The following is a 23235-nucleotide window of genomic DNA, read 5'->3' on the forward strand; positions in this document are numbered from 1 at the left end:
GGTGAGAAGAGGAGAGAAGAAGGGCACTGTGGCATGCCAGAGGCCTCCTCCCGGAGCTCCCGCTGCAGCCAGACACGCCCTCTCCCAGAGGCTGCTTCTGGCCATACCTGGCAGGAGTCGACCTTGCCCTCCAGGTAGCCGGCACACAGCATCCGGTCGGTGAGGGCGTTGCTGTACAGGCTGGCGCATAGTGTCTGGTCCAACAGCTCCACCACGGCCTTCTGCAGCAGCTCTGGCTTCACCACTGAGGAGAGAGGGAAGGTGGAACCCAGTGGCAAGGCCTGAGGGCAATTCAGGTGGAAGCATCCTGACAGGGACTCCTCCTGCCAGTTCCAGGCACCCTGAGCTCTCCAGGGCAGGGCAGCTGAGGGGCAGGCACTGAACTGAATGGCCATGGGGTTGTTGAATTGCATTCCACACAGGTCCCACTATCAGAATGCAAAGCATTCTCACGAAATCATTTGCTAGGTCTGCGTTTGCATAACAAGGCAATGATTTTCATCAGTTCCTATGGGTTCATTTCTAATTTTGACCCCAAAATTATTAGAAAACCCAGGAGGAAATCCTGAAACTTTGCAAAAGGCAAACAAGGAAGCAGGAAATGCTCTCTTCAAATCCACACCATGTTTTCTGATGGAATGGCTGCTGTGGACAAGCAAAACAAAAGAAGTCAGGATTCTTTAAGGCTGCTTGTTTCCTTGAAGTACAAAATGCAGCTCTGGCTGTTTGGATATTTGAATCCACAGCTTGTATGGTGAGGTTTTGGTATGAATTTGTCACATTTGGACAATGATTTTTTTTACTCTTTTTTTTGTCTGAAGGAGAGTTTGGATAACTGGACCTGTGTGTAATTCTTCTGATGAACTTGTTGCTGCTGCTCTTTTCAAAATGTTGCTGTGCTTTCCCTTATAGTAATTGCAATGTCTGTTCACTCGCTTTTTAAAATGCTGCTGCTATTGCGAGCTCCACATTTCTTGCTGGGAAAGCAGAAGAACAATCTTAAATCAAACCAAATCTGTGCTAAGGGTTGGCTGGTATCTCAGGATTAACAGAGAAAATGGGGGTGCTCAGTTCCTCCTGCCCCAAACAATGTTCCTTTGGGTGAAGCTGGCCAGGGGCAACGAGAGGGAAGAGGAGGTGGGGAAGGAGGTGGAGCAGCAGCAACCTCAACCTTGTGCAGAAAAGCAACCTTAAGGTCCCCACCTGCCCCCCAGTAGGGAGCAGCACACTGAGGGAACAACTGAGGCTGGAGTGCTGAACCACACCAAGGCTCACCTTTACCTCCCTGCCTGTGGCAAAACTACCCACCGTACAATGCTGTCTGTGAAGCCAAGGAGAGCTCCTCCTCAGATGGATCCCTCAGGGGGACAGTTGCCCAATTCAGTGGAGAGCTCAGCCCCTTTTGCCCCCTGTAGTAGCCCTGCCTGAGCCACACCACCCCCATCTCCACAGGAGCCCTGGGAGGTAGGCTCGGCCGAGCCATGGCCCCCACTCCTTCTTCCACTTTTGCCTCGCCAAAGGTTGTGCTTACAAAAGTCCTCCTTGAGGTAACCCCAGCCGGAGATGGAGCACTTCTTGCCAGAGGGGAAGATATGGCTGGAGGCCGGCAGGCAGGCGGGCTGGACGTACTTGCCGAAGGGCAAAGGCTCAGAGAGCACCAGCAGTGCCACATCATAGTCGGCCGTGTCTGTGTCATAGGAGGGGTGCTTGAGGATGTGGCTCACACCAGTCTTCACTGCACTGCTCTCGCTGCCGCTCAGCCAGACGGTGCCTGCATGGGCCGTCCAGGTGCCCGGATCCTGGAACCTGTTGGCAGCAGGAGAGCTTCAGGGCACATCAATGGACTCCTTGCACCCTTCCGTCTGCCAATAGACTGATATTGATTCAATGGGGAGATTTTGACATGGGCCACTTTGAACAATGGATAGGAGATGGCAGCTCTTGCAGATACTGTGTGGATAAATACAAATATATCTGGAATGTGTTTATTAAAAGCACCATGACTTGTTAATAATGTTATTGTTTGAATAGCCACACTTCCCTCACCGGCACAGGCAGAACCTGCCTTCTTGGCTGCTGGACCCACACTCGGTCTCATCTGCTCTGTCCATCGGAGTCTGTCTTTGCATGCAGGGTGAGCCCCTGACACACCAAAGGCCTGAGACCCAGCAGCTGCCCCACGTGCCACCCACCCACCTCCAGTCTCTTTCCCTAACCCTGCAAGGTTCTCAGCACCAGAGAGCTGCCCACTTGCCACAACCCAGCAAGGCATGGTGCACTCAGTCTCTTGCGGGAGAAGCAAGGAAATGGGTCCGGCCGGGCTTACTCGTTGAAGCAGTGTGCTGCAGACACCAGCCACTTGGCAGCCAGGATTGTGGCCCCACAGAAGTGCTCGTTGTTCTCCCGCAGGCTGACTTGCCAGGGGAACTCCCCCCGAGTGGCCTCCGACCCCCCGACAATCCGGTTGGCTGCCTGCATGGCCGGCCGAGACCCACAGTCTGCAAGAGACAAGGGGGGGGGGGTGAGCAGTCCCCACTCAGGGGTAGAAATGGTCTGCAGCAACTCCAACGTGCCACCAGGTGGCAGCAGAATGGTTAAAAAGAGGCTGCAGGTACAATTATCTGTCCCCAGGTGGCAGCAGTAAGCAGAGGGATTCAGAACCCAGAGAAAGAAAATCCTTCACTTGGTGAAACTATGGACTACGGCCACCAGCTTGGACGGCTTTCAAAGGGCTGTTCTTATGTTCATTGATACAAGGAGGTGCCAGCAGCAGGCACTAAGAAGCATTCTCCTGGAGGGGGAGTCCGTTTCCGAGATGGCAGCTCCCACCTGCCACTTCCAGTGTTCATCTTAACGCCTTCCTTTTTGCACATTTAATTGTTTAATGCAGGGGTTAGCAACCTAAGGCCCATTGGCCAGAAGCAGCCTGCAGAGGTCGTTTGACAGGTCCACGAGCTGCCCGCTCACATGCTGCGCTAAACTGGCGCAGCACAGTGCAGGGACTCGCTTCCACGGTGCCAAAAATTGCATCTGCGCATGTGCAGACGTCGAAAATTGTGGGTGCATGTGCTCATGCACGCGCACGATCCAGCCCACAGAGGGATCTCTGCAGGACCAATCTGGCCCAGGCAAGGTAAACCTTGCTGACCCCTGGTTTAATGCAAGCACCAAAGAGGCCCCTTTGCTTCACCCTTGAAACCACGTGGGGGAAATCCCCGCCAGGATATGGAATGAAGAGAGAGACCCAGGGGAGACCACCCCTGGATGGGAATGTCCCAGCACCCCTAGAAGAAGGAGGGGCAAAGGAGGAAGGAGAGGAAGGAGAAGACTAGGACCCACCGCACTCTGCCTCATCGGAGCCGTCCAGGCAGTCACTCCGGTCATCGCACTCCACGTTCTCACGTGGCACACACTGGCCGCTGTGGCAGGTGAAGGCTGTCCCTGGGCAGGTGCCTGCAAGGGTGGTAGCAGGATGGGTCCCAGCCTCTTTCCCCCGAGGCAGCTGCTCTTTGGGGAGGGCCAGGGTCCTCGGGGGAGCCCTGTGGAAGCTGGACCTCGCCTTGCCATGGGAATCCCCAAGCAGGTCCTGAGCACAACAGCCTTTTCTCCTGCCTGCTTCAGATGCCCAGCAACAGAGCCAGCATGGCCAGAAGCCATAGGTAGCCCCTTCCTCCCCCTCCCCCATGGCTTTGCAGAGAATAAAACTGTTTTGCTCTCCAGCCACGTCCTGAGCTCACAAAATGTTAAAAGAAGCCTACCTGATTTCAGTCCTGTTCCTGAAGGGGAGTCACTGCTCAGCCCTGTGTGAGAGAGAGGGGGGGGTGAAGAATGGGGGCTGGTCTCCAAAAGCCCAAATGCTCCCCATGGAGGCCACTCCGGCCCAGAACTGGGACCCCTCCTCTCCTGAAATCCCCAGCAAGTCTCTTGAACCCACAGGGCTCTGGACCCATGCCTGACCCTTAGAGTACATGGCTCCCTGCCCCCCCCCCAAAAATCCTGGGAGCTGTAATTTAAGGGGTTGTACCTCCATGAGAGGCAAACTGTCGTTCTTGGGTTCCTTTGGGGGACAACTTGTGCTTAAGGGGAGATTATTGGGTTGTCTTGGTTTTTACTTTTATCATGTATTCTGTGTTTTTATATTGTAACTTTATCTTGTGCACTGCCCTGAGATCAACAAGTATAGGGCAGTATACAAATATTTAACAATATCATGATGAGGACAGGGGTGTGGGTGTGTGGGTGTGTGTGGACAAAGCCCCCGCATTCAATGCCACGGCTCCCCCTACACAGAGTGCAAAGATTTTCTAAGCTCCCTCTGGGCCAGCAAGGCCAGACCTTTTGGCTACCATCCAATGAGGAAGCCTCAGCTCTCCCCTCACCTTCCTTGCTGAGATGCAAAAGCTGCCACCTCGCCCCCAGGGTGAGAAGGTTGCAGTGACTGCCAGGAGGAGTAGGAGGCCCCTATCTGAATTTCTGCACTCAGGCAGGGACTGATCTTGCTTGCATCCTAGCCTACCTCACAGGGAGGTGATGAGAAGAAGGCGAGGCAACCTGCATGCCTGCCCTCCCTACCCCTGGACGATGGGCGAGGGATGATGCCATGCTACCTGTGAGAGAGGCTGCCCAGATGGTGCCGTAGGAGGGCAGGGCGATTCCTCCATTGCCCAGCGCAGCGGCCAGGCCCCTCTCCAGCGCCTGCTCTTCTGCGTCTGGGCTGAGCGGCTGCGAGGAGAACCATAGGCGGAAGTGGACGAGGATGCTGGCATTGCCCTTCCTGCCAAGTGGAGACACAAGCGCAGGAGGTGGGGGCCAGGCTGCTTCCCCTCACCTGCAGCACCAGGGCAGGGCGGGGCAGGGCAGGACACACTCCATGGCTTAGCCTACCTGTATTGCAAGACGGAGCACCTGTCACAGGTCCCTTCCAGGGCTGAGTTCTGAAAGCTGCTTTTAAACTGAGACGGGACAGAAAAGAGGGGGGGGGGCGGCAAACAGGTGACTGTCATGAACTGGTTGAACGCAGAGGAATGGTGGGAGGAACCAGCTGGGGGAACCCCCAAGAAAGAAGGCCCAGAGCCTGGGGGGGACGAGGACGAGGTAGAAGAGGGAGAAGACGAGGAAGAGGTAACAGGGGTTTGTGAGCGGGGAGAGTCTGTGGCAGAGAGGAGTCCAGAATCAGAGGCAGAAGCTGAAACAGGAGAGGAAGGAGGCCAAGAGGGAGGGAGAAGTCTGGCAGGGAAGTCAGGGGGGGTCTCCCACTCCTGTGCCAACAAGCTCTCCTCCCCGCTGTTCTCCCAGAACAAGAAGAGGCATGAAGAGGGCAGGGGAGAGGTTGGCTGCATGCAGGTACAGTCTCTGATTGCTTGGGGGAAACCCTGGGGTGGAGGAGGCTTAGATAGATGTGGGGAGATGGGGACCTTTAGCCTCAGCAACCGCTTCATGGGAGCAAGACCTACCAGAGGTGAGCTGCTGTGTTCATTAGGCTTGACACTTCTGTTTTTGCTAAGAGAGCATGAACTCCAGCTTGCTAAGTGTGATTTACAGCTGGCTCCCCACTGTCAGCGAACCTCCCCCCTGCACCCCCAGCAGGAAAAAGTGGTGATATGGCGCCCTGTGAAAGGCCAAAATTTGGCGCCCCCACATGGATCTTATCAGTCATTGATGTTTTCAATTTTGTGTTGCCTCGCCTGCAGCCCCCTAAATCCAGTATTGCTCCTGCCTTGAAGGGATCAGAAATCAAAGCCTGCCATGGCCACCCCAAACCCCCAGTTCCTCCAGTGCTTATGGGGGAGGATTCATCTGCAGAACCACCCACCCACCCACGCCCCACAGGGGCTCTTCTCTCTGCCCTCACCAGCCTCTCCAGGACGGGGGTCAAGGTGCGGCGATAGTTGGAGCTCGGGCACTGCAGGCTGCTCTCATAACGGAGACCCTGCAGCTCCACCAGGTGATCTGCCAGGAACTCCTGCTTCACCAGGAAGGCTGCAGAGAGGAAGAGGCACAGGGTGGGTTGGTGTAAAAGCACCAGCGTTAAGGGGGGGGGGGGAGGGAGGGCAGAAGCCAGGACAGAAGCACCCCAATCTGCACCTGTTGGATAGGCTGCCAAGCAGCACATAAACATTACAAAATGAATGAAGTACAGTGGACACTTGGGTTGCGATCCATGCTGGAGGCAAGTTTGCAACCCACAGCATTCGCAACCCGCAGGGTCTGCACACGTGCAGGCTGTGATTCGGCACTTCTGCGCATGTGTGACTGCCAAAACCCAGAAGTAACCCGCTCCAGTACCTCCGGGTTTCAGCGCATCCATAACCCGAAAAAACGCAACCTGAAGCGTCTGTAACCCGAGGTATGACTGTAATGCTAATGAGATATTGCAATGAATTCAGGTGTAAACGCCTGACAAAGAAGGGAAGCAGGGTACACAAATTTAAGAAAGTAAGGCAAGTTTGAGAAATGTATCAAATTTCCGCAGGGATGGACTCACCCATCAGGATCCCACCACAGCTGGCCGTGATGGCAACCAGGAGGATGGAGACCAGGGTCAGCCTGCAGCGGGTGCTGCCTCCCCCAGCAACAGGGCGGCACTTCTCTCCCCCCAGCACTGGTTTCCCAGCAGGGACTACTGGCGGCTCCATGCTTGTCCTGCACATTGGGGGAAGAAAACGGGCTAAAATGGCTTTGGCAAGCGATTCTTGACCCTTTCAGATTTCAAGTATTCAGATTTCTGGAAGATTTGGTTAGGCACTGTGTCCCTCCCACTTAGGTCCACCTTCCCCTTCCCGTTTTGGACACATGCCAGTAAGACATGTGGAAAGGATCCTTGGGTCTAAAGTGGACCACATGAGTCCACAGGGTGATGCAGCAGCAAAAAAAAGCCCTAACATTACTCTAGGCTGCATACGCAGAATACAGTGGTACCTCGGGTTAAGTACTTTATTCATTCCAGAGGTCCGTACTTAACCTGAAACTGTTCTTAACCTGAAGCACCACTTTAGCTAACAGGGCCTCCTGCTGCTGCCGCGACGCCGGAGCAGTTTCTGTTCTCATCCTGAAGCAAAGTTTTTAACCTGAAGCACTATTTCTGGGTTAGCGGAGTCTGTAACCTGAAGCGTATGTAACCTGAAGCATATGTAACCCGAGGTACCACTGTAGTGTCCAGATCAAGGGAAGTCATAGTGCCGCTCTATTCTGCCTTGGTCAGACCACACCTGGAGTCCTGTGTCCAGTTCTGGGCACCACAATTTAAGAAGGATGTTGACAAGCGGGAAGGTGTGCATAGGAGGGTGACCAAGATGATCAAGGATCTGGAAACCAAGCCTTATGAGGAATGGTTGGAGGAGCTGGGTATGTTTAGCGTAGAGGAGTCTGAGAGGAGATAGGAGAGCAATCTTCAAATATCTAAAGGGCTGTTCCATGGAAGAGGGAGCAAGTTTGTTTTCTGCTGCTCTGGGAGGGAGGACCTGAACTATTGGCTTCAAATTACAAGAAAGGAGATTCTGACTCAATATCAGAAGATGCGGTGCTGACCTGGTTGCATCTCAATGAGCCGCTTGGTGCTCAGCCCTTCGGTTCAGCCCTTCTCTTGTCCCTGGGAGAATCTGCAGGTGCCGCCTGGGGATGGGGAGCCTTGGGATTGGGGCCCCTGACAAGGCAGCCAAGGAACAATTCTCCTTGAGCCATTTCTTGTGGAAAGCAAAGGAGAAATGGAACAAAAGCCGTCCTGATCATTGGCTGCTGCAGCCGTTACTTGGGGCTGAGAAGAATTCCCTTCTTCAGAAACTATGGGGTTGTTATCCTGCACTTTCATTGTGAAAGGGTTGGGGAAATGCTTCTACTTCTGGGAAGATACTGGGATTTCATGGGGGGGGGCTGCTTTCAACTAAATGACACAAACAGACAACTGCAGTTGGGGACTAATCCTTGGGAGAGTCTCCAACTCCTAGGGGCTGTGGGGGCTTCAGCCCCCACAATAGAATATTTCAGGGAGCTGGGCCCCCACAAAGTGGACGGGCATTCCTACTCAGATGGCGTGCACACACTGCATCATGTGGGGAGGGGCTTACCTGGGTCCCCACAATATTTTACTCAAGTTGGCACCCCTGCCTCCAACACATGACAAGCTTGCTGGATCAGGCCAAAGGGGGCCCATCCAGCCACCAGCCACAGCAGCCAAATACCCCGAAAGACCTGGAAGTTCAGATGTTACATAAGGACATCAGAAGAGCCTGGCTGCTGGATCAGGCCAAAGGGGGCCTGTCTAGCCCAGTATCCTGTTCTCACAGTGGCTGACCAGGTGCCCAAAGGGAAATCTGCAAGCAGGAGCCAAGCACAAGAGCAACTCTCCCCTCCTGCGGTTTCCAGCAACGGGCACTCAGGAGCCCCCCAGAGCCCTCTCCTCCTCCATCAACTTGTCCAGTTCCTCTTTTAAAGACAGCCAGATTGGTGTCATCCTTGTCTCCTGTGGGAGGGAGTTCCAGAGTTTAACACTACGAGGAGAATGGCCTTTTCTTGAGTGTGAGATTGAGGAGCTGTTGGAAATTTGGAAAGCGGACCCTCCTCACCCACAGCTCCCTGCATCTAAGGGGAGGGACCCAATGTGAGATGGGGGGGGGATCAGAAGGAATCAGAGCCCCCAGCGGAAACTTGGGGAAGGCTTGGAGGGCATACCCTCCAATGAAACTACATCTGAAGGCAGCCCTGTTTAGGGAGATTTTTAATGTTTTATCGTGTTTTTAATATACTGTAGTGAGTCGCCCAGAGTTGCTGGGGAAACCCAGACAGATGGGCGGGGTATAAGTAATAAATTATTATTTATTATTATTCTTATTAGGGACATCCTATTCCATAACAACAGCAACAATACCCGCCTATCTGACTGGGCTGCCCCAGCCACACCGAGCGGCTTTCAACATATATAAAAACATAATAAGACATTAAACATTTAAAAAACATCTCTAGACAGGGCTGCCTTCAAATGTTTTCTAAAGGTTGTATTATCTCCTTGGCTCAGGGCTCACATAACTAATCATACCCTCCAACATTTCTCTGTTGAAAATAGGGACGTCCTAAGGAAAAGCGGGATATCCCAGGATCAAATCAGAAACCAGGACGGCGTCTGTATATCTGGGATGTCCCTGGAAAATAGGGGCACTTGGAGGGTCTGGGAGGGCAGGCAAATGGAAGCGCTCCAACATCCTCTGGCACCTGCAAAGTAAGCGCAGAGGATCCCTGGGCACCGTCTGGAACTCTGGTAGTGAAACAGCCCTCTCTGTGTGCAGGCCTCTTGGCCTCCCTCAGGTTTAGCTCCATCAGCGCCAGAAGAAAGGCGTCTCTGATTTCTCTGCCCAGCCCTGCCAGGGATCTCCCCAGAGAACAAAGCCTTTGTGGTTTCTGCTTTGGGAGAAGCGGCAGTTTCGGCCAGAGCAGACTGCTTGGCATGTGAAGGCTGGCCAGAGGGCCGGAGTGGGCAGCCCCGCTCTTGCTGTTGCCTCCATCTTCCAGATCTGCCAGGTGGGGCTGGCGATGCCCCTGCAAGGGGCGCTGGAGGCACTTCTTGGCGTACGCTCCCTGCACTGACTGCCAAACAGCCATGGCCCTCCTGGGTTTGGAAAGCCCTTTGGGCAGCAAAGCATCCCTTCATGAAAACCAACTTGCCACTGCCAGGAGGCATGGGAGGTGTCTCTGCACTCAGACCATTTCAGCCACAGTGCCCCCCACTTCCTTGCACAGAGATCTAACCTCTGCAGAGTGGGAGGGACCAACCCTTAGGAGGAGTTCCCAAGGGCCATGTAGTCCAATCCTCTGCAAGGCAACAATCTTTTGTCTCCGCCCAGTATACCTGAAGGAGCATCTTCAGCCCAGCTCTGAGGGCCTTCTGGCAGTTCCCTCCCTGCGAGAAATGCAGCTACAGGGAACCAGGCAGGGGGCCTTCTCAGTGGTGACACCCGCCCTGTGGAATGCCCTCCCATCAGCTGTCAAGGAAATAAACAACTATCTGGCTTTTAGAAGACATATGAAGGCAGCCTTGTTTAGGGAAGCTTTTCATGTTTAATGCTTTGTTGCTTTTATATATATTCTGTTGGGAGCCGCCCAGAGTGGCTGAGGAAACCCAGCCAGATAGGCGGGGTATTATTATTATTATTATTATTATTATTATTATTATTATTATTATTATTAATACCAACAGTAATTGCTCAACGTGGGGATCAAACCCACAACCCTGAGATTAAGAGTTTAATGCTCTACCAACTGAGCCAACTCTTGTCACTGAAGAATCTGTCCAGCAGATTTGCCGTCAAAGCACAGCAAGGGCTATAATAGTTGAGCTTTGATCGTCAGCAGCAGCTCTAGGAAAGGTTGGTAGAGACCCGCCCTGAAGAGCTGCTGCTGCCAGCCTGTGTGGGCAATATTGAGCCTCATAGCCCAGGGGCCTGGCAACTTTCCATGTTGAAAAAAAAGATAAGGGGGTCGCTAGTAGTTTAACGTGCAAATGAGTGTGCCTGCATGCATCCCCACCAGGTGGGACCCCCTGTCCCAATTCATAATCTACAGTCACACCCCAACTCTGGCCTTTTGCCTCCCCTTGCTAAAATTCCTCCTGGCCAGCTATAAGGCTCAGCTGCTTTTGCATCAGCACAGCAAGTTTTGTGGACCCTGATCTGTGCTCAGATTCTTCCCCCACGTCCAGGGGCTTCTTCCTGACCCTTCAGGTACTGAGTCCATTACCTTGATGGACTTTACCCTACTAGGTAAGGTAATAGCTCTGGTCCAAGATGAGTCCAGAGTCAGGGTCACAAGGATGTCAGGAGAGCCCTGCAGAAGCAGCAAGCAGTTGGATCAGCCCCAAAGTGGGGTCGGCTGCTCCAGCACCCTATTTTTACACACAGAAGAAGCCCCCAAGCAAGGCCTGAGCGCAGCAAAAAACCCCATGTGTGGCTTGCAAGAATAGATGGAAGGATATTTTGAACTTTTAGAACATTGTGACGTTCAGGAAGGTTTTTGTTTTTAAGTGGTGGGTCTTGGCAGGAAGAGCTGGATATAAAGTCAACCAGCAAACAAACATTGTTTGCAATGAGGCTGACTAGCTTGGCTGCCCTTTTGGAAACTGTCCTGGACTGGAGCAAAGCACCGTCTTTCTCTGTCTCAAAATGTTAGTTTCCTGATTTGCCATCAAGAACAGTAGAGTCTGACGATCCACCCACTGTTCTCTCTTGCAACCATCCTTCAAGCTTTTGGGAAGGCGAGATCCTTCTAAGGCAACAGAAACAATTCCTGGCTTCTGATGAAACGTCTGAAGGCACCACCAACAGCTGGATCAGGCCACAGGAGGCCCCTCTGTTCCCGCACCGTTTTCACAGTCACTGGCCAACCAGTTACCTCTTCTGGGAAGCCCCCAAGAGCAGTAACTCTCCCCCCAGCTACGATTTCCAGAAACTGGGATTCCACTGGCTTTGGCACTTAGAGTCCTCCTGGCTAGTAGCCACCAATAGCCTTAGGCCCCATGAATCTGTCTGAGTGCCAGAAGTTGGTGGCCATCGTTGCGTGAAGAAAGACTTCCTTTTGCCTGCCCTGAGTCTCCATGCCAGGCATCGTGTCATGCCAGCGGTTCTCCTAGGGTGTGGCACGAGAGGATGGCAAGTGTGACAGGAAGATTCCAGGCCAATCCAAGAAACACTGAAACTTTTCTGTGTACAACGGTATCAAAATAATTTTGTTTGGCTCTACAGAGAGAAACAGGATCCATGCCTCTTGTCAAAAGCACTGACTATTCTTCCACAGTTCTCCGCAACATATTGCTGGAAATAAGAATTTCCAATTCTGACAAATATGCAAGGTCAGAGATGAGAAAGGCTTCTTTGTGTTGACAAGAGGAGAGCTTGCTAGTCTCAAATTAGACCTGATATAAGTGAGATTGCCTAGCCAAAGGAAGCTCACACTGAGTTTGTATTCACACTTAAAGCACACCTGTAAGAGGCTGGTTTATAACTACATTTGGGGAAAGGTTCTTGTTCTTATGTAGCCACGTTGTTTTTTTACTTTCTGGATGTGCCATGATCATGTTATAAAGAAGTTGCGTTCTAGGTTATAAATCAAGCACTGCTAGTTGATACGCTGGAAAACAAAACTAAGCAGAAATAATTTCTGTTGCGCGAGCAAATTGTTATTCTGAAAGTGGCCCAGAGAGAAAAGTTTGAGAACCACCAGATTCTGAGGCATTTCTCTCCTGCCTCTGCTTCCTCGCCTTTCCTTTCAGCTGAAAAGCCCCCCAAGGTGGCAACTTTTCCTCAAAGGGGAAATCAACCAGAGGTACATTTCTGTCTCTCTTGGGCGCACCGCCCCTCCCCCCACCCCCATGAACCTCCACAGTACCCAAGGGTGGTCTTTAAGGGAGCGAGGCAGGGCGCCCTCAGGTCGGGAACTCACCTGCCTGGCCCAGGGCGGACGTTTCAGCAGAGCTCACCGGGCTGCAGCCACCGGCCATGCTCCATCCGCTCCCCTCTGTCTCTGGCTCTGGAGGGGAGGTTTTGTTGGGCAGGGAAGGTGAGAGGAGGAGGGGGAGGAAGGTGTGGGTGGGGGAGCTTAAAGGTACAGGCCAAAAGGAGCAGAGCAGCAGACCCCAGGTGAGGATCCTTCCCTGGCAGCGCCTGGCCATGTGGGATGCCATCTGCAGAGCCCAAAGTCCATGGGGCTGCTGCAGCTGCTGCTTCCAAAACATCTTTGTTCCCCTGAGCATTGATTATGGAATTTCCCATGCTCAAGGAGGATGGAGGGACAGTTTTCCCTCAAGGGAAAGCTGAAGATTCTTGAGTGCTTCATTTTGGGGATAGGAATGGAGTTTGCGAAAGGATGGGTGGGGCGGGGAAGGAGCCACTACAGAAGGTCCCAGTTTCAGTCCCCACTGGCATCTCCAGGTCAGGCTGGGAAACCCTGGAGAGCCTCTGCCAGTCAATGAATCCTAGAACTGTGGAGTTGGAAGGGAGCACCAAAGGTCATCCAGTCCAACCCCCTGCAATGCAGAAATCTTTTGCCCAACATGGGGCTTGAAACCATGACCCTGAGATTAAGAGACTTGCACTCTACTGACTGAGCTATCTTACCAGCATAGACAATGCTGAGCTAGATGGACCCTGTGGTCTGGCTTGGACCAAGGCAGCATCCTAGGTTCTTGTTTCAACCAGTCCTTTGTTCAGAACCATGATGACTAGAATCTTTCTCTCCTATAATTCTATTTCAGGAGAGTTATAGTCCACTTGATTGCAAAAAAACACCCCTTCAAGTCTTTGCCTGCATCATGTGTGAACTGGGGGCTGCCCTGCCCTGCACTTCGTATCAGCACCCACTCACTCACTATATCATCACCTTGTCGAGGGGAGTGGGCTTGCACGTTCCTAGGACCCTTGTGAGTGCAACCGTCAGGAGTCTCATACTCCCAGCAGGGTCACCCAAGGCAGTAAGGTCAAAGGGAAGGAGCTAGATAAAGCATGATCCCAGAAGTCCTCAATGGCAGAACAGGCAGAAGATAACAAGTGGTATGTTACAAAGGTTGTGAAGGCAGATGGAGGCTGCAGCAGAGGTCGTCATGATCCTCATGCCATCAGAACAGAGCCTTACTGTGCGTTGGTCAGTGTGCACTGATCTACACACATAAAACAAATTCACACACAGGCATCTTCCAAAAACTCATCCCAAACCCAAACCCCCAAAGTCCCATGACGACTGGCAAATGGTAACGAGGGCAGGACTGTGAAGTCTGGAAGCCCCAAGTCATGAACCTTAAGGAATGAGACAGCTGAGCAGCTTGGCAGCTTTATCCACAACTGAGCAGCCCTATTTAGGACCAACTCTGCTCACCCCAAAAAGGGGGAGGGGCTAGAAAAGGTGCCCTAAACATAGTCTGCCTCCCTTTTTCCCTGACTGGATTACTGCGCCCAGTGAGGTCACCACCCAGAGGTTATAAAAGACAATTGAACTTTGGAACATGGAATATACAGATAATGAGCATCTCAAACGCAGAACTGCTATCATTGCACGAGAGCTGCAATGTTTTAACATCGATATTGCAGCACTTCAAGAAACTCAAAAAGCAGGTGAGGGACAACTGAAGGAAGAAAAAGGAGGGTACACTTTCTTCTGAATACATGGAGCAGGCTTTGCTATCAAAAATGATCTTGTAAAGCTCTTGTCAGAAGTCCCTACCAGCATTAATGAGTGACTTTCAACTCTTTGAATAAAACTCACCAAAAACCAGCAGGCAACTATTCTAAGCGCTTATGCACCAACACTGGATGCTGACGAAAACATTGAAGAAAAAAATTACTCTCAGCTGCATACCATCCTATCCGAGATGCCTAAGGAGGATAAAATTACCCTCCTGGGTGATTTTAATGCAAGAGTTGGGCGAGATTTTGATCTGTGGCCTGGGACTATTGGGAAAGAAGAAATTGGCAACAGCAACCAGAACGAAATCTTACTTTTGACAATATGTGCAGCACACAACCTTGTTATTGCCTGCCAACACACTCTTTCGACAAAAAAATAAATTAAAAACATCATGGAGGCATCCTTGGTCGAACCATTGGCACCTCTTAGACGATGTAATGGTCTAAGCTGAAGATCACCGTGATGTGCTCCTTACCAGAGCTATGACGAGTGCCGACGAGTGCTGGACAGATCACCGACTAATACGCTCCACGCTGGCTATCAAGATTATACCTCAATACAGGCTTCAAGGAAGGAAACCAAGACGCAAAATGAACACTCAAGCCCTTCAAGATCCCATTAAGCGGGATTGTTTCCACACAACCCATAAAGACCATCTGCTTTCAGATTTCCCAGATAAAATTGATGAACACTGGACCAAGCTAAAAACATCCATTATTGCAGCCTGTGAACAAACTATTGGTTACCAAATCAAGAAACACCAGGACTGGTTTGATGAGAATGATGATGAGATTGAACACATTATTGACAAGAAAAGGAAGGCCTTTCAGATCTGGCAAAGAGATAGAAACTGTGCCACTAAGGAAAAAAACCAATGCTAAGGCTGAGGTTCAAAGAACCAGACAACTGAAAAAACACCTGGTGGATAAAAAAGCTCAAGAGTGCTTAGCCGACACTCATGATGCACAGTTTCTTTAAAACCACAAAGACCATCTATGGGCCAATAAATCATAGCATATGCCCCCTACGGCCAGCAGACAGTACCACACTTCTAAAAGATAAGGAAGCTATTGCACTGTGCTGGAAAGAACATTACCAACATCTCCTGAACCGCAACTCCCCTGTAGCTGCTGAGGTCCTCTCAAAAATTCTGCAAAAAAAAAAATTAGAGATGAGCTTGCAGTATCTCCAAATCTGGAAGAGTTGTGTACAGCTATTAACCAAATTAAAAACAACAAAGCCAGCGGACCTGATGGGATACCTGCCCAAGTCTTCAAAGTGGGTGGAATAGAAATTACACAACAACTTCACATGCTCATCGAAAAAATATGGGAGAAGAGATCCCAGCAGACTTTAGGGATGCCAATATTATCAATCTCTTTAAAAAAGGAGACAGATTGTGGAAACTATTGAGGCATATCTCTGCGGCTTGCAAAATTTTTGCAAGGATTTTAGCAAACCATCTCTTAACAATATCCGAGGCGACCCTTCCTGAATCCCAAAATGGTTTTAGACCTTCTAGGGGGACAGTGCACATGATTTTCACCACTTGACAGCTTCAAGAAAAATGCAGAGAGCAAAACCAACCCCCATATATGGTGTTTATTGACCTAAGGCCTTCGACTTCCGGGTTAGCGCCTCCGGCAATGGCGGATTTCCTCTGATCAGGAGGAATCCGCTCCGTGGAAATCAGGGTCTGGACCGCCACGGCAAGGCGGAGACCCATTAAAAACCACAGGCGGGAGAAGCCTGTGGACGTGGGATTCGGCTGGCACCTTTTGCGCCTCCCCTACTCACGGGGAAACCCAGTTTCGGGGATCCGGAGCGACGTGGGGTGAGCGGCGCGGTGCTTCAAATCGACTGCTTCTTTCACGGAGTGAAGCCGCACTGCTGTTGCCGGAGAGCGCTGACTTTTTCCTGTGGACAATTGGACTTTAAACAACTACCCATGAGTAGAATGGAAAATTGGATCTTTAAACATCTTAATTTGGCACCGAAACGGGAAGGTTTCAAACAGGAAGTCCGCCTTCCTCTTTTGTAAATAGATTGAAGCAAAGGCGCTGCAAGCTAAAGTCTTGGAACGCCTCTTCTAAAGGATTAAATTTCCATCGGTTAAAACTACTAAACCCCCCTTGGAAGCAGGAGAAGAGGGGGGGAATTTTAGATTGCCTAAGCCTTCAGGAGAGAGAGTGAAGAAAGATAAATTACCAGTGTTTTGAACCTGGGAACGGGCTGCCAGTAAGATCGACGTTTTGGGAAAGTTCCTTCCTTTGGCGCTGAGGAGTAGATCTCGGGGAAACTCCAACCTAACAATGTCTTTATTCCTTCTCGACAGGTCAGCCCATTCTCCATAGTCAAAACTAAAGTCCATAAGATATTTCAGAGCGTGTTTCAAAATCCCTCCGAAGCTAAAGGCCCCCACAACTCCAATCTCCCCCTGACCCAAATCCAGATCCCAAAAGCCAGAGCATCCCTGCATAAGGGGATCTATCCAACTTTCCTTCTCCAATCCAAGCGGGACTCCATCCCTCCAAATCTGGCTTTCTCTAAATTCAATCGTAGAAGGCAACAGCTTATAGTCATCAAATTGCCTCTGAACAGCTGGGGCTCTCTCCACTTGTATTACTTGAGGTTCAACAACAGCTTTCTCCCTCGTCTTCTCCACAACTTGCCATGTCAAAGTGGATTCCTGAACCGATTCCTGAGAAGTTTCTGTATAGGTATTCACTTTTTGTCCCAAATCAGTCATTTTTTTGTCCCAAATTATCAATTTTAGTAGTCATCACATCCGTCTTCTCATGAAGCTGTTCCAATAAAGCACTTATCTTGCAAAATGCAATCACTAAGGCTTCTTCTGTCGACATTCTTGTCCAAGGTCAATCTCTGATTCTCACGGTCTTTAATCTCTACAGCTGGAAAATTCCCCAGCTCCACTCCTGCAACAGTTTCAAAAGCTCCCAGAGGAAACAATTTCTATTTGTATCCGTCCTTTTAAACGCAGATCCAGCAACAAAATTAGTTTCAATTTTCAGCTACTTTTGCTCCTTTTTAAGTGCAAAAGGAAACAATGGAAACAATATATTTCTCTTATTTAACTGTCTGTCAACATATTTAACTGTCTGTCAACACCAGACCCCACCGATGAGAATGAGAGTGTCTAGGCACTCAGAGACAATCGCTTTCCATGTTGCCTCATTAGCGGGTCCACCAATAATATTGGGGATGAGTTGGCTAGCGCAACATGATCCGGTGGTGGCGTGGCATCAGAGGACCGTCAGCTTTGGGTCTGACTACTGCCTGCAGCACTGCCTAGGAGGGGAAACGCCAAGGATGAGCGTAGCCAGAGTGGCAAGCACTGCAGTGGAGGGTAAAGGGGAGGTGCCACCGCAATATGCTGATTTGAAGGAGGTTTTCAGTGAAAAGGAGGCAGATAGACTGCCACCCCACAGGCCGTTCGATTGCCAGATCAATTTGCTCCCTGGGGCGCAGCTGCCGGTGGGTAAGCTGTATGCCATGTCTGACAGGGAGATGAAGGAGCTACGGGACTTTATCGACAAGAACCTAAAGAGAGGGTTTATAAGAGAGTCAAAGGCAGTGGGGGGCAGTCCAGTATTTTTTGTGGACAAAAAGGACACTGATAAACCGAGGCTTGTAGTGGATTATAGGGGGGTAAATTTGGTGTCAGAACCTGTGACTTTCCCGAATGCCCAGAATTGATGAAATTCTGACGAGAGTGAGGAAGGGAAAGATCTTCACCTAGCTAGATCTGAGAGGGGCTTACAACTTAATCAGGATGAGAGAGGGGGATGAATGGAAGACCACCATGTTCACACCCCTGGGGGCTTTCGAATATCTCGTTATGCCTTTCGGATTACAGTCAGGCTCCGCCTGTTTTCAAGCTTTCATGCACCACGTGTTGGGGTCTCTGCTTTACAAGAACTGTGTAGCATTCCTGGACGACGTCTTGATTTATTCAGAAAATGAGGAACAACATGTGAGAGATGTCAGGGAAGTGCTACAACGTTTGCAGAAACACCAGTTGTGGGTCAAGCTAGAGAAATGTCAGTTTCATGTCCGAGAGGTGGAGTTCCTGGGGTACAGGTTATCTGACAAAGGCTTAGCGATGGACCCAAGCAAGGTGCAAGCAGTATTGGAGTGGAAGACCCCAAGGACACGAAAGGATGTGCAGAGGTTCCTGGGTTTTGGAAATTTCTACCGGAAGTTCATCAAGAACTTTGCACACATGACGGCCCCAATCACGGACTATCTCAGTAGCAAAAAGAAGTTCATGTGGACGGAGGCAGCCCAGCAATCCTTTGAAAGATTGAAGAAGGCATTCGCGTCGGAGGAACAATTACTACATGTGGATTTGGAGAAACCAATGAGGGTGGAGACAGACGCGTCAGACAGAGCCATAGGGGCGGTTCTGTTGCAGCCAGGACTGAACAAGCAAGAATGGAAACCGTGCGCCTTTTTCTCGAGGAAGCTGAGCAAGTCGGAACAAAACTACACCGTGTACGACCGAGAACTGCTAGCCATTTACGCCGCCTTTCGTCGGTGGCGCCATTTGCTGATAGGGGCGCAGCATAAGATCCAGGTCTGCACAGATCACAAGAACTTGGAATATTGGCGGACAGCACGGGTGCTCAACCAGAGACAGATTCGCTGGGCGCAGGAGTTTTCCAAGTTTTCCTTCGAAATCCAGTATGTGCCCGGTGAGCAAAACGTGAGAGCAGACGCTCTCTCACGGAAACCAGAGTACTTCGAAGGAGAGGGGCCGCCGGAGACCCGCCACGTCATACCTGAGGACCGATGGGTGTGTGGGGGTACTCTAGTGGGCACGAGAGAACTGGCAGGACTCACCAGGGACGATGAATTCGCCCGGACAAAAATCAGGGAACTCCAAGAGGGGAGGGGAGGACCAGAGGGGTTTGAAGAGAAGGACGGGGTGTTGTACTACAGGGGGGCGATGTATGTACCGGAGGAGGCTCTAAGAAGAAGGGTACTTAAACAGCTACATGACACCCCCACAGCGGGGCACTTTGGGCAACACAAAACCATGATGCTGGTGACCCGACAATTTTGGTGGCCACGGGTGAGGGAAGATGTACGTGAATATGTAAGAGGGTGTGATCGCTGCCAGAGGGCCAAAGGGGAACGCACGAGGCCAGCAGGTTTGCTGGAACCCCTACCCACGCCAAACAAACCCTGGGAGGTTGTGTCAATTGATTTCATGACGGATTTGCCTAAATCGAGGAGTAAAACAGCAGTTATGGTAGTTGTCGACTTGCTAACCAAAATGTGCCATTTTATTGCCTGTTCCCATGCCGTGACGGCAGAAGAAACGGCAAGGTTGTTTGTAGAACACATTTTCAGGCTGCATGGCGCCCCCTTGAGGGTTTTATCTGACCGCGGAAGGCAATTTACTTCACGGTTCTGGAGGAAGCTCATGAGCCTACTGCAAGTCGAGGTCAGCTTCTCGACAGCGAGACACCCAGAAACCAATGGGCAGGCGGAAAGGGCAAACAGTGTACTCCAGCAATACTTACGCTGCTACATTAGCGAAAGGCAGAATGATTGGGTAGAAAAACTAGCGCTAGCAGAATTTGCGTACAATAATGCTGAACATGTGTCCACCGGTATGAGCCCCTTCTTAGCCAATTATGGGTGTCATCCCAGGGCATTCCCGGGTAATGAGGAACAGAGCTGGAGTGTGCCTGCGGCTGAACAGTTTGTGGAAGAAATGGAAGCGTTACATCAGCAGCTCAAGACCAACCTAGAAAGGGCCAAAGCCAGTTACAAGAAGCAAGCAGATAAACACCGGAGGGAAGGGGAAACCATTAGGGTGGGGGATCGCGTGTGGTTCTCCACTCAAGGGTTACCCTTTAAGGGAGGGTGCAAGAAGTTGCAGCCCAGAAGACTGGGCCCTTTTGAAGTCATACAACAGATAAACCCAGTGGCGTTCAAGCTCAGGTTGCCCAACAACATGAAAATACATCCTGTGTTCCATAGGTCCTTGCTCTCACCACACAGAGAGGGGCGGGAATTCGAGGGGCGGGAGGTAGAAGTCTTGCCACAACCACAGGTAGAAGAGAGGGAACACCAGAGCACGGCCGCAGAGATAGTGGACTCAAGGTGGCGAGGGCGGCAGGTGCAGTACTTGGTGGCGTGGGAAGGAGAGCCCTGGTCGGAAAACACGTGGGTGCCAGCAGAGGCAGTTGGCGACGAGCATATGGTGGAAGTGTTCCATTGACGGTTCCCAGATAAACCCAAGCCCTTAGAACGTTTCTGGGAAGAACAGTTCGGCACCACAGAGGAGGAAGAGAGTTTCGAAGGGTTTTCAGAATCCGAAGAGGAATCGGATTGGGAGAGTCAGTCTTTGGGTGGGAACCTTGGCAGGTGGGAAGAGGTGTTCACACCCACAGATGAGGAGGACAGCTCTTTCAGGGGTTTCCTTGGCTCGCCGACCAGAGAAGAGGCTGCAATAGAGCCCCTGGGTCGGAGGGGGAGTGAAGGGGGCCCTGGGAGGGAGGTGGATGTCAGGGAACTGCCATCAGAGGCACGGGAGAAGGAGGGGGTCTCTGATTCTGCAGGGGAAGGTCCAAGCGCTAGAGGGAGACTCAGCTGGGAAGAAGGGGAAGAGAATGAGTGTAACACCAGGGATCAGGGAGAGCAACGGGACAGGGAGGTGCAGGGGCTCCAGGACTCTTCACTGGAAGTTAGTGAGGAGAGCCCCAGCACCCCACTGCCCACGCCCACCCTGCGCAGGAGACTCCCGCGCAGTGAGAGGAGGAAACGATTGGGCGTCAAACAGCTCTTATGTTGGCAACGCTTTAAGAAACGCCCACAGACAGATTCTACGAGTCACTAAGAGCAGCCACGCTAAGATGGGCTGCGTAGTCCAGAGGGTTTAACCAGGCAATCCGAGGCTCAAACGGAGCAGGATTACGCACGAGTAACTCCCAATCCCTACACCTTACTATGGCTGGAGCTGAGTCAGGGTCTCCAGCCTCCAGGATGCTGCTATTTTGCAGAGGAATCCAAGCACAACTGGGCACAATGCAAGCAACCTGAAGCACCTGTCACTTGAGCAGAGCCAATTCCCTTTATCTGTCCTTTAAAGAAACCGCGAAAACCAGTTTGGAAAGTGGAATGCCCTGGGAAGTGTGGGGTGAGCTGCTGATTTGATCAGAAGATGGAGAACCACCCTGTAATTGGATGGAGAAGGGTCATTGTGAAAAAGATGGTTTTGAGCAAGTAGGCATCAGCTGGTGCAGAGGGAGGAGGATGTCGCCGCCCCCGCCCCCCGAAGAGCCTCTTGCTGCCAGAGCAGAGACAGAGGCCACCTGTGTTACCTGCTTATCATTATGGATGAGAACAAGAGATCATTGTCATCCGGCAGCCTTTGATTCTCTGCAGCTGAGTTGAGTCACATTCAGGTTCCACCAGTGGAGCCTTTGAACTGGCTGGGATGGAAGCCCCCCCCCCACCCTCTCTGGGCGCCCTGCCAGGCCACCCATTGTCCATCTCCATTTCGCTGCCAGCAAAGGGGCCCGGCAGCCCCGAGGAGCCCAGGAGGCTCCCTGAGGAGTTGTAGCACCAATAGCTGAACACTGGGAGCAAGGCAGAAGTGCCCCCCCAGAGGGGGGAAGGACCCCCTGGATGCACTAGGCCAGGATCAGGGGGAAACCTCACAAAAAAGAAAGCCGTGCTTCTGCAAATAAGCAATTTCCTGGCATGGGAGAAGTGGCTGAAGGTGCTGCTGCCTGAATGTGGAACCTTCTGCTGGCAACATAGTCCTCTCCCCAGGGCCAAAGGACGTCACCACATCCTTGTCCAGGAACTCACAAACCTGCAAGCCTGGGTCACAGCTTTCATCTGTGAAGCAAGAGGGAAGCTCTCAGAAGTGCATTTTGGGGTGCGGTGATTTGTTTCTCCAGAAACCTGTATCAATGCTGGCTCCTTTCCAAATCTCCTGCGGACACCCCCACCTGCAAACAACACTGTGCTCCACGGCTCTGATAAGCAGCTAGTCCTGAAAGAGGAAGTGGAAGATGGCAGACAAGTCCCTAGCTGAGTGTTGCCATTTCCCCCTCCCTGGATCACACATTTTCAAAGCCTGCCATCCTTCCTTCTCCTTCAAAACTGGCATTTCTGGTTTCAGGGCTCCCCTGGGCCATGGCGGTAACAGTGGGGCTGCCCTGAACATCCCTTTCAAAAGCCAGGCAGTAACCCAAGAAGAGAGCTCAGCTGTGCGGAGCTGCTGCCTAGAGCCAGATTTGAGAGGCGGCGGCGGGACGGGGAGCACAGCGTGTACCAAAGGACAGCTGCAGTCACGTAGCACCCTCCCTGGGACGGACGGGATCTTTCTGCGGGGTTCCCCCTTAAACCTGGGCTGTGGTTGCCACAATAGAATGCCTCCTCGCCATTTTTGCCCCAGTGAATTTTTTTGTTGTTGAATTCAGGGCTTCCTGAGCAGGAATAAATGGGGCCTAGAGAAGACGCTGCCGTGGGGAATCCCAGCAGAAGAGGCAGCTGCTGGATGAGGCCAAGGGGGGTCCTGCCTCACCCCGCGGCCGACCAGGTGCTTCAATGGGAACCCTGCCAGCAGGATCAGAGCCACTCCTCTCCTGTGACTTCCAGGGATTATTAGGTTGTCTTTGTTCTCATTTCTATTCTGTACTTTGTTTAAATGGCAATTTTATATTGTGAACAGCCCTGCGATCTACAGGTACAGGTCGATAGACGAATTTGGCCAACAGTTAAAATAAAAAATGCAGCTCCCCTTTGCCAGTCAAGGCGGAATTGAGTGGGCAGGGGGGAATTGAGTGGGCAGGGGGGAATTGAGTGGGCAGGGGGGAGTTGAGTGGGCAGGGGAGAGTTGAGTGGGCAGGGGAGAGTTGAGTGGGCAGGGGGGAGTTGAGTGGGCAGGGGGGAGTTGAGTGGGCAGGGGGGAGTTGAGTGGGCAGGGGGCAGTTGAGTGGGCAGGGGGCAGTTGAGTGGGCAGGGGGGAGTTGAGTGGGCAGGGGGGAGTTGAGTGGGCAGGGGGCAGTTGAGTGGGCAGGGGGCAGTTGA

The 23235-nt window shown here is 51.7% G+C and overlaps 1 protein-coding gene across 9 annotated transcripts in view; it reads right to left on the reverse strand.

Annotated features, from left to right (window-relative positions):
- TMPRSS9 (transmembrane serine protease 9) overlaps positions 1 to 22836 on the reverse strand; it is a 28962-nt gene extending 6126 nt beyond the window's left edge. For 6 of the 9 annotated variants that reach the window (XM_028713527.2, XM_028713523.2, XM_077921865.1 and 3 more), the window contains exons 1-9: positions 6485 to 12304; positions 5852 to 5979; positions 4885 to 4952; positions 4608 to 4774; positions 3759 to 3800; positions 3340 to 3453; positions 2327 to 2498; positions 1532 to 1806; positions 108 to 244 (exon numbers count right to left, since the gene is read on the reverse strand). In XM_028713527.2, the coding sequence (XP_028569360.2) occupies positions 108 to 244; positions 1532 to 1806; positions 2327 to 2498; positions 3340 to 3453; positions 3759 to 3800; positions 4608 to 4774; positions 4885 to 4952; positions 5852 to 5979; positions 6485 to 6650 (1269 nt within the window). In that variant the 5' untranslated portion in view covers positions 6651 to 12304. Of the gene's footprint in view, positions 1 to 107; positions 245 to 1531; positions 1807 to 2326; positions 2499 to 3339; positions 3454 to 3758; positions 3801 to 4607; positions 4775 to 4884; positions 4953 to 5851; positions 5980 to 6484; positions 12305 to 12423 lie in introns of those variants that run through there. The other 3 variants (XM_077921863.1, XM_077921864.1, XM_077921867.1) reach the window with 3 other exon arrangements.
- Between the last annotated feature and the right edge of the window lie 399 nt (positions 22837 to 23235).

The sequence above is a fragment of the Podarcis muralis genome, chromosome 18 (genome assembly GCF_964188315.1).
Source record: "Podarcis muralis chromosome 18, rPodMur119.hap1.1, whole genome shotgun sequence".
Taxonomy (NCBI): Eukaryota; Metazoa; Chordata; class Lepidosauria; order Squamata; family Lacertidae; genus Podarcis; species Podarcis muralis.